This window comes from Vipera ursinii (assembly GCF_947247035.1).
Source record: "Vipera ursinii genome assembly, chromosome: 2".
Lineage (NCBI taxonomy): Eukaryota > Metazoa > Chordata > Lepidosauria > Squamata > Viperidae > Vipera > Vipera ursinii.
Window position 1 is genome coordinate 48,432,534 of NC_139513.1, and position 17,800 is coordinate 48,450,333.

The 17,800-nt window shown below is 37.9% G+C and overlaps 1 protein-coding gene across 1 annotated transcript in view; it reads right to left on the reverse strand.

Annotated features, from left to right (window-relative positions):
• Window positions 1-2,438: 2,438 nt before the first annotated feature.
• The window catches only part of SRGAP3 (SLIT-ROBO Rho GTPase activating protein 3), a 205,769-nt gene continuing 190,407 nt past the window's right edge, over window positions 2,439-17,800 (reverse strand). The window contains exons 20-22 of the mRNA XM_083357001.1: window positions 14,751-14,900; window positions 12,975-13,302; window positions 2,439-6,238 (exon numbers count right to left, since the gene is read on the reverse strand). Coding sequence (XP_083213127.1) covers window positions 5,822-6,238; window positions 12,975-13,302; window positions 14,751-14,900 — 895 coding nt within the window. The 3' untranslated portion in view covers window positions 2,439-5,821. The remainder of the gene's footprint in view (window positions 6,239-12,974; window positions 13,303-14,750; window positions 14,901-17,800) is intronic.

The window sequence follows — 17,800 nt, forward strand, 5'->3', positions numbered from 1 at the left end:
TAATTTTTAATAGGTTTTTAACTCACAATTTTAACTCTAACATTTTAATTTTGTATATACTGTTCTGTATTTTGATGTTTTATTTTACACTGCCCAGTGTTCCTCTTTGAGGAAGATGGGTGGTTTAGAAATATAAATAAACAAATAAATAAACTTCCAAAGCTCTAAATGGATCCAATAATTCTAAAGCTATTGGTTTAACTATAAGAGTCATATTAGAAGTTTGTTACAATAACTAAGGATTGTATGCATACCAGAACATTGAGTTATCATTTTAACAGATAGTTCCCATGTGAGATGATGCTGAAAATGTACTGTGCCATGTACAATCCATGAAAATTAAGGCATTCATACATACAAGCCAATAATTATTTGGATTGTGCAATTGAAAGGATTCCCATGCATTTTGGGCACATTGAAGTTCTACATAGTATAATGTAAGGCTAGAGAATCAGAGTTTAGTCCCGATGGCTGCCTACCCCAGCCTGCCATTGGAAGTAACTGCTTTCTTTTGCTAATTGTAGGGTTAGACCTTCTTGCACACCATTATATCAAGCCATTACCCATAATGCTTTGAGAGAACAAGTGTGTGTCTATCATTAATTTATTCTTTGAAAGTACATTACTGTACTTACTACTGCTTACATTCCATATGGCACCAATATTGATTTTTGATAATGCAGAAAGCAGCTTTGTAGCTATGCAATTGTACAGCATCCTATTGATTTTTCTTTTTCCAATGAAAAAAAGGTATTCCATATAACTGCAGTTACAGAAAAGGAAGGAGAATCTATTCTCATATATGTTAAATATATTTAAAATGTCTCCTACAAACTAAGTATCATCAAATTCAACAGGCGTAAAACCTTTCACAGACTGTTTTACCATTGCTGGCAATGGGGTGGTCGCGGCTTCTGCATGATGCATCTGGCCCCCAGGCCAGCAGTTTGACACCCCTGTTATAGAGGAATAAAATATTGAGGTGGCTATTCTTCAGAATTCATGCATTATCCATTTTTCAATTGCCTCACTTTCTCCAATATCATTATAGTATTACTTTTAATGTTATTCAACAAAGCTTCCTTTCTTTCTCAGCTATAAATATTGATTCTGGGATTTATTTCTGGAAGAATATGAGAAAATAGGCATAACTCTTGCTTCAAAGTAATTAAATGTGTAGATTCTTGGCTGTTCCTGAAGCTGGACGTCAATTTTATTCATTTTGTCTCTCTCTCCCCAAGTATTTGCATTTTTATAAATAAATAAATACATGTGCTACAGAACACTATTGACTATTAAATCATGACCGGAATAATATTTTGAGAAAAGGTAAACTGTTTATTCAACAGGATGAGTCTGTACCCAACCAGTGGTTTGATCTACATGGCATTATAGCATACATAACATAGGATCCAATCAGATACTCTAACTGAATGGACTTTTTTTTTAAAAAAATCATACATTACAGAGACAATATTCATAAGAGGGACAACAATCATTATATAGGGCAGCCAACCAGAAGTTTCCTAGAGTTTTCTGGCAACAACAAGAAGCAGCCACTCAGAAGCAAACTGAATTCAGGAGGCCTATCGCCATACTATGAAAAATGCAGCACTGATAATATAGTCCAAAATATCAGATTTTCCAAAAAAAGGGGGAATTGTTTAGTCTAAAAAAAGTGCACAGTCCTTATATTATTAAAGAATCTTTAACATTTACATAGTTTGCTTATGACGGTTTTTGTATATCAATAATATAAGGGCAGGTGGAATTGCTTCTAAGTCAGCACCATAACATAGTTCACTTGGCTGAATAAAAAGAGTGTCTTCACAAGTTACAAGATAAGAGAAAAAGCTAGGAGAAGAAATAAGTCATTTCCCTCACTGTTACCTAAAGTAGCTCCAATTAAGTGTGACATATATTTATGGGAAGAGTCAGTTACTTTGCCTTGGTGGACAGCATCAAGGCCATCGCTCCTAGTTCTTTCGTTAAAAATGTGTTGTCTTGCATTTTCTTCATACAATTTCTATAAATTGGACAAATCCCATCCTCTTTTCCTTGGAATGGGGCAACTCGCCACAGCCAATTCACCACAGCCAACTCTCTGTGGGACAACTTAACCATTCAACTTAATTATTTAAAATATTTTTTAAAAATAACTTTTTAAAATTAACATTTCATTTTGTCCCTCCTTCTCCATCCTTTCTTTAATGATTCTATTCCACCATTTCTTTGATATTAGTGTAACTCTTGTCCCACAGTGAGTTGTCTTGTGGCGAGTTGGCCAGGCAAGTTGGTCATGGTGAGTTGGTCATGGTGAATTTATTTATTTATTTATTTATTTATTTGTTTTTATAAACCGCCCTTCTCCCGAGGGACTCGGGGCGGTGTACAGAGTAAGGTAGGTATATAGATTGAACAATAAAAAAAACAATTGCCATAGACCCTCTTTTCCTAGCTTCCCATTTGTAATGTCTGGATTTGATTGAATGTCAGCCAACAGGAATATTCTCATTATTTTTCACTAAGGACATAATTACTTAGCTACAGGGATATTCTCAACAGAAATAGCATCTTTCTTATCAAATAACATTGGTGGGAGGGTCTACAGAATTGGTCAGTAAAAAGAAATTTTATTTTCCCCCCTTTAAAAGTGAGTTAACATGTGTTCCCCCACCCCTTTCTCTTATGCACATACACACCAACACATTTTCTTCCCATTTGTACTTGCATGCATTTTACATTCTCCCTTGAAATCTTTGTTGGGTTGGGTCAAGCCATGCCCAAATGTGTCTGAAAACACAGAGATGAATCTATCAAGAATTTCCCTTGTGCAGGGCAGTCAGGAAATGGCACTTCTGCTGAACAAAATATGTTTAAGAGAGAAATTGCTGCTAGCTGAAGCCTATGCAACAGGGAGACAAGAATTTCCTATCAGGAAGTATGGTTACTTCATCAGATTCATTCCAAGTCTTGTTATTTAAAACTACAAAGAGTTGGACAAAGGACTTTTTCACAATTCCTAATGTTCAACACCAATTTGACAAGATGGAATAGTTTTTTTTCCTTTAAAATTAAAGACAGTCCTTGTTCTTATAAGAAAATGGAAGAAACTGTACAAGAGATATTTTGATATGTCCATCTCCCAAGCACATTTAATCCAAAGATTTGTTCTGGTGCTCAAAAGGCACTTAAAGAGTTTTTAAAAAAACCACTAACAACCAATAAAAAATAGAAACAAAAATAATTTAATAAAATTATTGTATAGTATAATGTAGCCTATCTTTAAGGAGAAAAGTAAACCTTTAGATAATTCTTCGGCTCTTGTCATTTTCAAAACTTTGTGTAACACGCACAAATGTAATCTCCATAAAGCAAAGTAAGAAAAAATATTACTGGCAATGAAAATAGAAGTGTTTGCCAAATGGCTCTCTCTTCCCCACCTGTCCCACTTTGCAATATCCAACCTATGCAAAAACTACATTTGTTGGTTCATTACTACCACAAATGGAATATTTGTTGTCATAATGAACTAGGGGCTGTTCATATGCTAAGGAAGGCTCAGGGACACGTAGGTGACTTGGGAGGGGGAATTAAAAGAATTTCATAAATGAAAAACTAGCACGGTTAACTAATCATGGCATTACAAATGCCTACTACATTAGCAGACATATAGATAAACACCATTTATCATTATAATATTATATCGAGGAACAATATTAGAATAACTACATACATTCCTTTTACACTATATATGAGAAGGTCAAAGTTCCTTCAGGATTGGAGGTTGTTCTCATTTTTACTGATGCATTTCTAATATACTAAATTAACTATTAAGTGCAAGGATTTGGAGTCACAGGGCCGCAATTAAAATTGAGCATGAAGAAGAAACATTACAGTTCAGCAGATATTTTTCATACTGGAAGCAAGTACAGCAATATATAAACAGGCTAGAACAGGCAAGGGGCAAATTCATGAAATGAAGCATGTTCACAGATGAGACACTGAAAATGAGATTCACACAATGTCATAGAGGAAAAGGTTATTTCATAAAATATGTCCCTCTTCTAAGCAATTTCTGAAAACAGAGTGTATTAGGAATCAGAGGATAAATATGAAGGTATTTTCCTCTTTGGCAAAATGGATTGCTTATAAATTAAATTTTGTCAGAAAGCGTACCATGAGTTAAAGTGCAGCAAGGCAAATTCAAGGTCTCCAATTACTCAGAAGTCACTAAAATTGACCTCTAATGAGAAATGGAAAATATTTATTTTTGTTTCAAGATATGGCCATTGCAAAATAAATTCAACAGATATCAAGCAGTGGAACATGCGGATTTAACAGTGTGTGCAGTTTCAGTAAGATGTATCAGTGTTAAAAATATAAGTGTACTGATTGAAAGTAAACAAAACTGTCCTAGTTGAAGGGCTGGTATTAGAAACATCTGATCATAAATGCTGATTTTAAAAAAGCAGCAAGTAGAGCAGGGGTGTCAAACTGCCAGCCCGCGGGCCAGTTGCATCATACGGATGCCGCGCCTACCTCAGCTCCGGCAATGCAAAAAACGTCACGACACATCACGTGACACGGCGACTTTGACAGTCGTGAAGTAGACCCTTGAATTCAGTGAAAGGGGGGAAAAAGGCCAGCATGCAAATTGCTAGAATTCCTGGTTGTTTTGTTTTGCTTTCTTTTTTGCCTATATTAAAGTATAGAGACAAATTTTATTTCTTTAAGCCCCAAATCACTGTATATTGTTACATAGTACAGTAGAGAAAGTGCAAAATGTCATCAGTTCAGATATATTCCCAGCTCAATCAAATATGGATCATGCTGTTCATGCAAGGGGATATGGCCCAGGAATCCCCTTATATACTGCTAAGGAACTTTAAAGAACTAAAACTTTATTAAAACCCTCCTTGCTTGGTTTTATCCAGATTAAAACAGATTTTTTTTCTCCAGAGGAATCATTAGCAAAAGGGAGATGAGAGAATAAAATATTTCAACCACTATATAAGGTAGCCTATTTATTTATTATCAACCATAGGTTACTTCAAAGTCCTCGTCTGCTCTGAAAACAGTGGGAGTTGAGTTTCTTTTGTACATATATAATACTGTGCTACAACATGAAGTACATACAAAACATCCTAGATTTCCCTTTTGTATAAGGGGAAATTGTACCACTTTTTACTGTTTGCATCCTTATCTGGAGTACTTCTTCAACCAGAAAATAACAAGTTTCCATATTCCAATGAAGCAGTCCTTAAGAGATGAATTTGAAGACAGAAATCCACCCATCTACGAGAACCGAATTGATCATCACCAAACCAATTCAGTATTTCCAAGACAACTAGTGTTTCTTTTCATTCGAAACTCTAAAGCCAAATTGCACTGATACGAAAATTCAGTTCACGAACTGATCAATAGTCTATTGCTTGATGTATAGTTGCTGTGTAATTCACACACACAGGCAAAAACACACTCTAGCAGATATCTAAAGGTGAGGTAAGTCTATTAAATTGTTACTGGGCTACATAAAGTTTCATATATATATTTCTAGACATACTTGAATATTCCAGTGGTAATTACATAAGATGACAATGGGTAGTACCAAATATTTTCAGCAATGTTGTTATATGTGTAAATCCTTAAACCACTTCTACAATCTCAAGTATCATCTTTTTGTTACAAGAGTCACGTTTTCCATGTCTTTTCTTCTAATGACATCATTTGTACAATCATGCTGCTTCCTTTTCAAAAGAAATGAAGATCAGAATGATCCATCATTTTCCCAAAGAATTCTCCTTTGGGAGAGTGATAGCTACATTGTGCCAGATTTATCTGAAGAACTGTTTGGAAAGAGCTTCTCTGTGGGTGTCACTGCAGGACTCCCCATTCCTGAGCTGCTACTGCTACTTGATCGATGTTGGACAACAGGTCTGATGGGACGCATTGGTGGGGGTCTCAGCTGAGCTCCTGCAAGCCGGGCTGAGAGAGCAGGTTTAAATGTCGTCATCATTTCAGTGGTTGAGCTGCTGCTCCGCCTCATAGCTGCATCAGGGTCTCTGATCATGATGGTATGGAGGGGACTGGCAGGTTCAGAATTGACCGATCCAATTTGTGGGTTCTTCATTGGTTCAAGAGTGTCCAGGACAACATCAGGGGCTTGTTTCACAGTATTTTGCCTTTCGAGCTCACGCAGCTCATTCAGGGCTGTGCTCATGGTCTTTTCAATGTCCTGTAAACATAGAAATACAAACAGAATGTGACCATTCCTTGAATTAGACGACGATCTAGTTTCCTTTCTTATTTACTTTAGGCAGAAGGTTTGATACAGATGGAACAATGACTCAAGAAAGAATTTGCATGTTAACTGATGACAGTAATCAAGTCTCTCCTTGTCTGTGAACTACAGCGTACAAATTTCACACTCATACAATGGTCTAGTGCAAAAGTCTCCAACCTTTTGGGCACCAGGGACCGGTTTCGTGGAGAGAGGTTTTTCCACGGACCAGAGGGTGCATGGTTTTGTGTGCTGCCTGCATCCCATGGATGGGGCTTTGCTTGTTTGTGCAGACCGGTTGCTGGCATCTTGCGGCCTGGCATGGTCCACAGACCAGGGGTTGGGGACCTCTGGTCTAGTGCAACCCTCCTCCAGGCTGGTTCTCTAGCTGAGAATTGTAGGAGCCAAAGCCCAAGAGACCTGAAGGGCAGAGTTCACTACACTGAGACACACTGAGAATGTGAAAAGATATTTTTGGATCCCATTTTGTAGATAACTTTCAAAATTTCTAAATAAAAAATATGACATTTTAGATATAACCCAATTAAAAACATCAAAAAAGAAAACAGTGGAACTGATAAACAAGTAGATGCAATATACAAATGGATGTGAGCTCTTTAAACTATAACTTAATTTCCACTACGCAATTCCACTTCTTTCAGTTTTGGTATGGCAGAATACCAGGTCAGACATTCTGAGATGGTACTGCCACCTTTCTTACCTAGTTAATATTTATTGTCTCCTCGTGTATCCTCTTTGGATGGAAGGTGTTTAGCTTGCTGTGTGTTTTCATCTTACATGAAGCTTTCTCTTTTATTATTTATTATTATTTTATCCAAATTTATACAGCCACCCATGTCACACAAGATAACTCTCTGGGTGGCATACAATAAAGCCAACAATGAAAGCAAGAGTATAAAAATGAATTAAAACAATTAAATAATTAACATATTTTTTTAAAAAAACAAGGTTGTGAGAGGGGTAATAAAATGCCATACACAGTGGAACTAGCACTGGGCTATCTACTACCAGGAAACCCCCATTTTGAGGGCTTTTCAGGCGGCCATAACCTTTGGGCTGACCTCATCTTGGGGGTGGGGAATGTTCCAGAGGCAGATACCAGAGCAGAATAGGCTTGTCTCCTGGGTCCTGTCAGATGGAACGTTTTAGCAGACAAGACCTGCAATATGCATCTCCCAGTAGAAGTACCAGGTAGAAGTAATTGGGGAGAGGTGTTCCTTGTCACTGGAGCCTAACTAACCGCCACTAAGAGGGGAAGAGGACAGGGGAGTGAAACACGGACAAAAGAAATGAGAGTGAGGAAGACATAAATAAGTGGATAAAAACATGATAAGTCTTTGCCAAGGTACCCAGCTACACCATTTTCTGAAGCATATGGATAGGGCTACAGCAATCTATGCATTCATCATGTCCTATTTCAATGGCTACAAGGCACAGTAATTGGTTGCTACCCTTGAACAATAATAAGGGCTGCCCTTTTACAGTGTCCAAAAACCACAGCTGGTACAAATTATTGGAGCCAGATTGCTTTCTTGTGTGCATTTTATGAGCCATGGTATACCAATTTTAAATCAACTGCACTGGATTCCAATTACTTTCATTTATGAGTGATTTTCCCTCCTGGTTCCTGCTGTGCTGTTTCGTCCTGGGAGTGGGGGCAGCTGTTCCTGGGAGGGATGAGTGAAGAATGCAGAGAGTGCATGCCAAGAGTGTATATTCCCAGCAAGGGAATCACCCGTGGTACAAAGGTCATCCTAGCTGCCCAGCTAAAGCAAGCAGGCACCTCGATTGGGCAGCTGCAATATAGGAAGACATCAGAGGCAGATGATCATAACTTCAGTGACGATGGAAAAGGCGTCAATTCCCACTGCACAGAAGATAATGGGAAACCACTCCTGCATTTTTACCAAGAAGAACCAGACGGATAGAAAATATAAAATCACTGACAATATACTGCCAGATGATGCTACCAAGGAAAAAGATCTTTCAGAATACTAATGGGTGTTTAGGACATGGCAATGGCAAACCACTTCTAAAAAAACTTGGGAAGAAAACTGCAGGGACAAGTCCCCAGGAGTCAAAACTGACCTGCAGGCACAACAAAACCAAATATTAATATAGAAATAGGGATGAGCAGAATAGCATGGTCTGTTCCTGATAGGGTGATTTGTCAACTTCGGGGCCAGATCAAAACAGGAACACTACAATCTACATTCTATTCTTAGAAAGGAATGAAATGCACAGACTGATCCATTCCAGAGAATACCAGAATTTCATGCAAATGAATCAATGGATGTTCTGCTGGCAACTAGGAAAATATTACTTTGTCATGCCTGCAATATCCTCAGCACACCCCTTCTGCCCCATTTAGTAGACCACAAATTGGATAGATAGATATGTATATGTGTGTATTTAAAGAAAGTTTTTGTATGTTTGTATGAGTATAAACACATAGATACATATACAGTATATACATCATATATGTATACATAGATACATATACATACATCATATATATACATATATACACATATATATATACACTACATATATACACATCATACATATATATATATGTGTGTGTGTGTGTGTGTGTGTGTGTATGTATATATATATATATATATGTGTGTGTGTGTGTGTGTGTGTGTGTGTGTGTGTGTGTATGATGTGTATATATGCACGCACACACATACACTATATATATAAAAATCAGGATTAGATTTGACCAATAAACTTTGACAGCAACTTATGAATAATGGATTGCATCACTTTCAACAGATAAAACCAACGTATAGCACCACTTAAAAAATTCAGACTTGAATTGTGACTGACGCTGTTTATTAAGGAAAACTCCACTGTGCATAGTTATATAGTGACGGCTTTTTGTTATGTGATTCTTTCGTCTGTCCTCATTCTTCTCATATTTCATTTCAGTGCATGATCCCTAAATTCTAACACTGTGATTTGTCCTACCCCGCATCTCATTTTGTACACCCTGAGTCCTCTTACCTATATTCAATTTATTCTAAAGAGACTTTTGCTTGTACGATACATTTTTTTAACCCTACTAATCATTCTGGCTAGACTTTATAATTAAAATACTAAAGTGATAAGATTGCTTCTACCTTTTACGATCAATAATAAAAGAACAAGCGGTCAAACAATATGGCATAGATTAGCATTTGGTAGAGCAACGGTGAAGAGCTTGGGAAAGATATTACGATGCCATGATGGATTTATATGTCTATGAAAACTGGGATAGTGCAAGCCATAGTATTCCCTCTGGCATTCTAGGGAAGCGAAAAGTGAACTTTGAAGAAGCAGGATAAGGAGAATATTGATGCTTTTGAACCTTAGTGTTGAAAAAGACTCCTAAAGATATTGTGGACAGCCAAAAAAACAAACAAATGGATTGAACAATTCCTCTTGAGGCAAAAATGACCAGGCTCACATTACCATACTTTGGACACATTATGCAAAGACTTATGTAGCTCTCTGAAGAAGGTGGAAGGAAAGAGAAGCAGACAATCACAAGCGGCAGGATAGATTAATAATAATAATAATAATAATAATGATAATAATAATAATAATAATAATAATAATAATAATAATAATAATAATAATAATAATAAAGTTGGAAGGGACCTTGGAGGTCACAGCAGAAAAGAATGCACCATTGGAAGACCCGAAAGTTAGGAGCAGGCAGTCAGGTAGGAAGTGTGTCTTTGTATTAGAGTCAACACTAACTTGTTAGCACATAATCAGTCAATCATTCTGGTCATTCTTTTCTGCAGCTCTCCAGTTCTATAGTTCACTTCCTGGGGCCAAAATGGAACTCCAAATGCAGTGTATCGTACATTTCTATAATGACATTACAGATTGGCAGTTTTATTTTTAGCCCCCTCCCGAACTGTTCCTGCCATGGAACTGGTATCTTTGCCCTGTGCTTTTTTTGTTTAACAGCTGTTGCACACTAGGTTGACATTTACACCTAGCTCAAACATCCCTTTCCTGAACAGTCTTTACTAAACCATAACCCACAAATGTATGTGATATTTAACTTTGTGTATGTCACAATGAATCACTATTCTCATTTCTGTAATATTCATTTGAACAAAATACTACTCAAGATACGTTTTATATAATTTTGGGAAAGGTCATTGGTAGGACTGGCCTTTTAGAATAGTTTTATGAATCCATCCCTATGTAGGCTTGCTGAGAATGAAATGCTGCCAACCTTAGCAGAATTTATTTTCAAGACTATGCATGATTCTGCACCCTAGAATAGTTGAATTCAGTGAAATGCTATACGCGATTTAGAATATCAGGTTGCGCTCCCACATTTAATATCAGTGAGAAACTATTAAAAAATGCCAATTTAACTAAGATAGTCTAATTCCGATCTTCCTAAACCTTTTGGGCTCCAAAGAATTGTGAATCAAAAAATGCCAGGGTGGGATTCAATAGGATGATCTGCTCTCCAGAAATTATTATGCATTTATACAGAAATTAATATGGAAGCTCTCTTTTCACATTTCTTTTCAATTGTATTTTTGTTTTTCTCTACTGCTCACAGTTCTTAGCTAACCATTTGTTACTCTGCTCCTTTTCCTTAACATTATAGCACTTCCTTCCCATGTATATTTTTAGTACTTTTTCCTGCTAATTAATAAAAGGCTCTTTATGTCATGTTTTATTATAAAGATAAGAAGTTAGAAGAATCACCCCTTTCTCTGGAGTTCTACTACCTTGTTACAGAATTTTGAAACGCTTGGTTTGTAATTGCTTCTCAGCTTGCTTCCCTGCTAACTTTAGAAGAAGCAGCCTACACAAACAATTACCAATTTTTGTTTAAACGATTTTTAGAGCTTTGGAAAGAGTCCTAGTTGTATGCATGAAATGCTTACTGCTGTGTAAATTAAATGGGGGAAAAGCTCCCTTTTCCCTATAAAAAGAAAATGGCACTTAGTACTAAGACTAAATCCAGTGGTCTACAAATCACCAGAGGCTTTGTTTAAAAAAAAATGCAACAGCACTATCCATTAGGTTTTCTGTAGTGGGAAGTGTCATGTTGTTGTTAGCTGCGAAGTCGTGTCCGACCCATCGCGACCCTATGGACAACATTCCTCCAGGCCTTCCTGTCCTCTACCATCTTCTGGAGTCCATTTAAGCTCACACCTACTGCTTCAGTGACTCCATCCAGCCACCTCATTCTCTGTCGTCCCCTTCTTCTATTGCCCTCGATCTTTCCCAGCATTAGGCTCTTCTCCAGTGAGTCCTTCCTTCTCATTAGGTGGCCAAAGTACTTGAGTTTTAGCTTCAGGATCTGGCCTTCTAAAGAGCAGTCAGGATTGATCTCCTCTAGGACTGACCGGTTTGATCGCCTTGCAGTCCAAGGGACTCGCAGGAGTCTTCTCCAGCACCATAGTTCAAAGGCCTCAATTCTTTGGCGCTCAGCCTTTCTTATGGTCCAACTTTCACTGCCATACATTGCAACTGGGAAGACCATAGCCTTGACTATACGCACTTTTGTTGACAGGGTGATGTCTCTGCTTTTTAGTGTGCTGTCTAGATTTGCCATGGCTTTCCTCCCCAGGAGCAAGCGTCTTTTAATTTCTTGGCTACAGTCCCCATCTGCAGTGATCTTGGAGCCCAGGAAAATAAAATCTGTCACTGGGAAGTGTCATAGTACTAAGCAAAAAAGCTAGGAAGTGAGAGCCTAATCAATCAACAACCCACACAAAAAAGGTTGAAAGATGTCAGCCTGAAAATCAACAGGTCCATGCAGCTAAAAGAAAAGAGACACTCAGCTGAACCTGCACATATACGGCCATTTATTCTATGTTTAATCCATAAATTCTACTAAATTCTACTAAAAGGCTTACTTGCTATTTCAGATTTTTAAAAGCCCTCAGCAAAGATTATTTCTCTCTGCCATTTATCCTCCTGAATGTAAATCAGCAATCTTCTGATATATAAAGAAAAATGTTTGAGTTAGAAAACCTTTTGACCACGATATATCTGCAAAGCCTGTTGGTTGGTTGTTTTTCACATATGCGATAGAGAGAATATCCTTTGTGTTTGGCCCAATTCTAGGTGACTTCATGGAGATATTGTACTTTCTTCAGAGAGGTTTTTTTTTTAAAAAAACAAAAAACTCCCAAACTGCCGGCCCATGGGCCGGATGTGTTACATGGATGCCACTTCTACCCCAGCTCTGGCAAGGGGAAAAAAGTCGTGATACATCACATATCACGTGACACGGCGAGTTTGACACCCCTGGTCTAACCTATAGAACTGGCATTTTCTGATCCAAATCAGGATCAAATCAGTCCATCCAAATATTAACCAGGAGCACACACACACTTGCCTGCTGCTCACACAAGTGGGGATGCATGCACTTGTCTGCCACTTGCCCATACCTTCCGAGACCCAGTTCAAAACACCCGCAAGCCCAGTAGTGGGCTGCAGCCCAGAGGTTGGGGACCCCTGGCATAAGTAATGAACAGACTGATGTTGGAAAATTCTTGATGCACGTCCTTTGAGTTCAGAAACAAATAACCCTTAAACCAAGCCATTACGGATTTAATTTTTTGAAATGCATTCCAAAATATCTGATGTGTCTTAACATTTCTATAACATGCAGTTTCTACAGAACCCCTCTTCTTACCTCTGCCAGTGCTTCAGTTTCTAGTGATTTCTGGTCGCCAAGACTACTATGCCGAGTTGAGCTACAAGTAGACCTCAGCTGATGGCCATCACTCAATGTCTTTCTATCTGGATAATTGATACTGCCAGCACTTCCAAACGTTGCCATCCTACGTTTTTCTGGACTTTCGATCCTGCCTCTGTTCAACGGCAGCAGGTGAGGGCTGCTAGGACACGCCGCTGCTCGAGGAGGAGTATCTATTCCTGGACCAAAACCTCTTGGGGGGCTATGTGTGTCACCCCCACTTCGACGGCGAGGGATTGCTGCTCCATCAGATCTTAACCTCACCCTGGAAAATAAGACCAACAATGCTTGTGAAATCATTGCTCCATATTCAGCTAAATGTTCATAGCTGTTCCAAAGAGGGGGTTGTAGCGACTGCCTTGAAATGTCAAGTTGAAGAATCAAACCTCTGATTCTTCCTATGTGGGCTAGTACAGAGCTCTCCCTTACATTCTTTAACATCTGGATATTTGAAACTGCTGGGATATCTTCTATTATTTCAAAGGTAACGGGTCATCAGTAAACAGGTAATGCACATTTCTTATCCTGACCTACGCTGATTTTTTTTTTTACTCACTATCTAGGCTCTTAGGGAACAGATGGGATGAAAGAAGCTTAGACTGATTTTCAAAAAAACAAAAGTTACTGTTCGACCAGAAATTGTCTGGTTTATTATCAGCTGCAGGTTAGCTACAGAGGAACTCACACTTCTTCTGAAAGAACAGGTCTGTAATCTGGAAATTCTGTCTTCATGGCTTCTGCTTGTTAATCAGATAGAGTCCATGATCAGGGATGTCTTCACTCCACTCTGTCTGGTGTGCCAGTGCTACTATTATGTGGAACAGAGATCCCTGGCCATATAAATCTTGCCCTTGTTACTTCCAAGCTGCATTCCTGCCATAAGCTCTAAGAGTGGTTCCTTCTGAAGATAAATTGAAATTTCTGCTAGTATATGATAGGTTAGCTAATGACTGCAAGAGGCAGGAACTGTTTTAACAGAATTACACCTGTACTGTGGGCACTGCATTGGTTGCCTTTTTTCTCCAGGTATAGTTCAAAGTTCTGGTTATGGTCTACAAATGCCTGCAGGGACTGGTACAGGCTACTTTTGGAACATACAGTCTGTTCTTAGAAGATTTCTTCTTCTTCTTCTTTTTTTTACCCTCCATGATCAAATCAGGATGACATGCCTCATATCCCTGCCTCTGAAGAAGTTACAATATGAGAGCGAAGAAGAAGCAAGTCTTTTCAATGGCTGCTATAGCGTTATAGAATGGCTTGAACCCTGTGGCTCAACCTCTTGCCTTTACAAAACAATGGCTACTATAATTCTTCACTACATTTTTGGAATTTAATGTTTTTGCAGGTGCTAATAGTTTTAATAATGTTATTGTGATTGTTTTAAAAAAAATATTTGTGTTGCTGACACTATAATAAGCAACCTACAGTCTATTGATTTGTAGTGGGCATAGTGAAATAAATCAATATACATGCTTCTTCCAGGTTAAACGTGACATTAACTGTGCAAGTCATCTCACAACTTTTCTACAATCTATGCATTCAGATTGTGTTGCCTGTAGCCAGAAAAGAATGGGGAAGAGAGATAATTGTATCCAAATGAGAATTTATTCATTCATTCATTCATTCATTCATTCATTCATTTATTTATTTATTTATTTATTTATTTATTTATTTATTTATTTATTTATTTATTTATTTATTTATTTATTTTACCGTCCCATTACTCCTCCAAATCCATAGTCTGGGATATGATCTGTTGGAGACTGAATATCATTCTTTGATGAGGCTTTATCATCCAGCAGAGGTCCACTGCTTGCTTCACTATCTGCCTTCTGACTAAGGCTGTCGGAAAAGGCATCATCCCTGTGAACAACAGAAACCTCTGTTAGGCTGGGCTTATTGCTTCATACCTAAGGAGGGAAAAACTTATTAATTTGTGCCAGCAGGTTGGTAAAATACCGATGGATGTACTGTGGTTAACCTGTGCAATAAACAGTTAAGAGAACTAGGTAGGTCTAGCCCAGGGGTAGGCAACCTCGGCTCTTTTATGACTCGTGGACTTCAACTCCCAGAATTCCTGAGTCAGCTATGCTGACTCAGGAATTCTGGGAGTTGAAGTCCACGAGTCATAAAAGAGCCGAGGTTGCCTACCCCTGGGCTAGCCTAACGAAGAGAAGGATAAGGGGTAACATAAGGTCTTCCAGTACTTGAAGGGCTGTCACAGATAAGAGGGGATCAACTTATTCTCTAAGGCACCAGAAAGCAGGACAAAAAGTGGAATGGGTGGAACTCATTAAAAGAGTGGTCCAATCTGTAAGTAAGAAGAAATTTCCTGACAGTGAGAACAATGAATCAATGGACAATCCTATGATTCTAGTTGATTATTTGGAGATATATCAGTGATTTCAGAAAAGTATGGGTTTCTACCCTGTTGCCCGCTCATGTCTGAAAACTTTACATAAATCCCTGTGCACAGTATACAGGTTTAAACGTAGTTTTCTTTTTCACCTCATCCGTAAGTCTCCCCTTTTCTTATGGCTGGATGCCAACAATGTTTACATACTGTGTCTTATAGGATTGGAGCATTGTTAAGGAAAATCTTCCTTAGCTCTTTCAAAGAAAAGGCTTCCACAGCTGTCATTACACAAATATTTTTCATATTTCAGTGAATGATGCTTTTTCTAAAAAAAAAAGACTCAACTGGCTGTATCATACTGACAAACCCTGTTTTAAATATTAAGAGGGTTAGCAGTCAACAATGGAACCATTTGTCAACAATGTGTCCACACAGATCATCTGAATCACAAGCATTTTGGGAGGGATAACTGAGGAGCAAGTGATGAAATAGATGACGAAATGATGTTGCAATGACTCATACAGGAAATGCTGGGGTTTGTGTTCTGACATCCTAACACACAGTTTGTCATTTCTCATCTTCACAATTAGTAGCCCATGCCTAGGATCTGTACATGTGTGTGTGTGTGTGGGGGGGGGAATAACACAGAGCCTTCAAGTTTCATTGAATTTCAACTGCACTGAGCCCCAGGCAACCCAGCTTCCAAAACGGGAAATTTGCTTTAGAACGTCTTGTTACATAATTAGAATTCTTGCCTACAAAATTAGAAGAAATTCTGAAGAGCAGAGAGCAGAAATTATATTTGGTCCTGACGACATGTTATATTTCATTACCACTTGAGTATGTGATCCTATCTGGTTACTCTAGGTATCAGAATATATCAGATTTGATGCCATCGGATCACGGTAATAATCTAGAAAAATATAAAGACCTGAGCTTTACATTAAGTTCTAATTCTGTCACGTGGGCATAACAATTTCCATGAAGGTTTTGGAATCTAAAACTATCCATTGCGATGCAAATAAAAAAGATGGCCTGGCAGCCGCCATGGATGTCTAGAAGGCGAGCTCCATCTTCCGCATACACATACACACACAATAAAGCAGTAAAGCCTCCAGTGAGAATATTATCTCTACCTCTATTGGTTTTCTTTCTTTCTTTTTCTTTCTTTCTTTCTTTCTTTCTTTCTTTCTTTCTTTCTTTCTTTCTTTCTTTCTTTCTTTCTTTCTTTCCTTCCTTCCTTCCTTGCTTTCTTTCCTTCCTTCCTTCCTCCCTCCCTCCCTCCCTCCCTCCCTTGGTGAAGGCTAAGGGGAAGAGGGATGCCTCCAGGTCTGCACTAGCTTAAGCCACCTATTTTACCTCTTTTAAAAACTCTTTACCAATTTTTTATAATTTGAAAGGCTTCCAGAAGCAAAATGGACAGCATACAAACAAACACATTTGCTCAAGCCTTGGCTCTAGCCACTCCAATTAGTCCCCTTTTCCTCCTTCTGTTAGAAATAGCAGAAACAGCAATATTTTCCTTTATTACTAGAGGCAGTTGCAACAGTAAAAAATACACATTAAAACATTAAAATAAATGAAAAATATTAATTTATTAATCTGTATAATTGCCCAGCCTCACTTGTTGAGAAGCGCAGTTTTACAAAATGAATAAATTCATGAAAATTTGGCTACGTCCATTTGCCTTTGGAATGCCTCTGAAAGAAAGCATGGTACAGCCATCAGACTGAATAAATTCTCTAATTTTACCTCCAATCTTATTTTTAAAGACAAAGGGACAGGAAAGCAACTGTCTTTAAGATGATGCAGGAAGGGTACTAGCTATTCATACTAGATGGCATTTAAATGAAAAGCATCTAAAAATTAATTCTAAAATTTTTAAAAGTATTGTAGTTACAAAACAGATGTGAAAATATCCTGTAGGATAATTGTTTTCTCTAGACTTTTTTGTTCTATTTTTTGAGTAGGTTGATTTGTACTGAAAACCACTTGAAGTATACTAATGCTGATACTAATTACTTTTATAACTTGCAGATATATTTGTCCCAGATATATTTTTGTTATTTTCAGATAAAGCTCGCTGTACCGAACATCAAACCTTTTAAATCCTCTTTTAACAAAACACAATGTAGTCTATAACTTTAGTGCTTCTGAATGAACCTTTATTGTCAAAATACAACCATGTATACATTGAGATTGGCTGAGCCTCCCTTCGTGCCCCCCACCACAACTCACAGTGACAACAAATCCACCATCTTGTTACACCATGTGAGCTAATTGCACAACTGCTGCTAGTTCTGATCTTTTATATTTGCATATCTATATACTACTAAAATTCTCAGGTCTGTTTGACTGAAACCTTCAGCTGGGTGAAACTGCAAGGTATAGGGCAACACTTATTGAA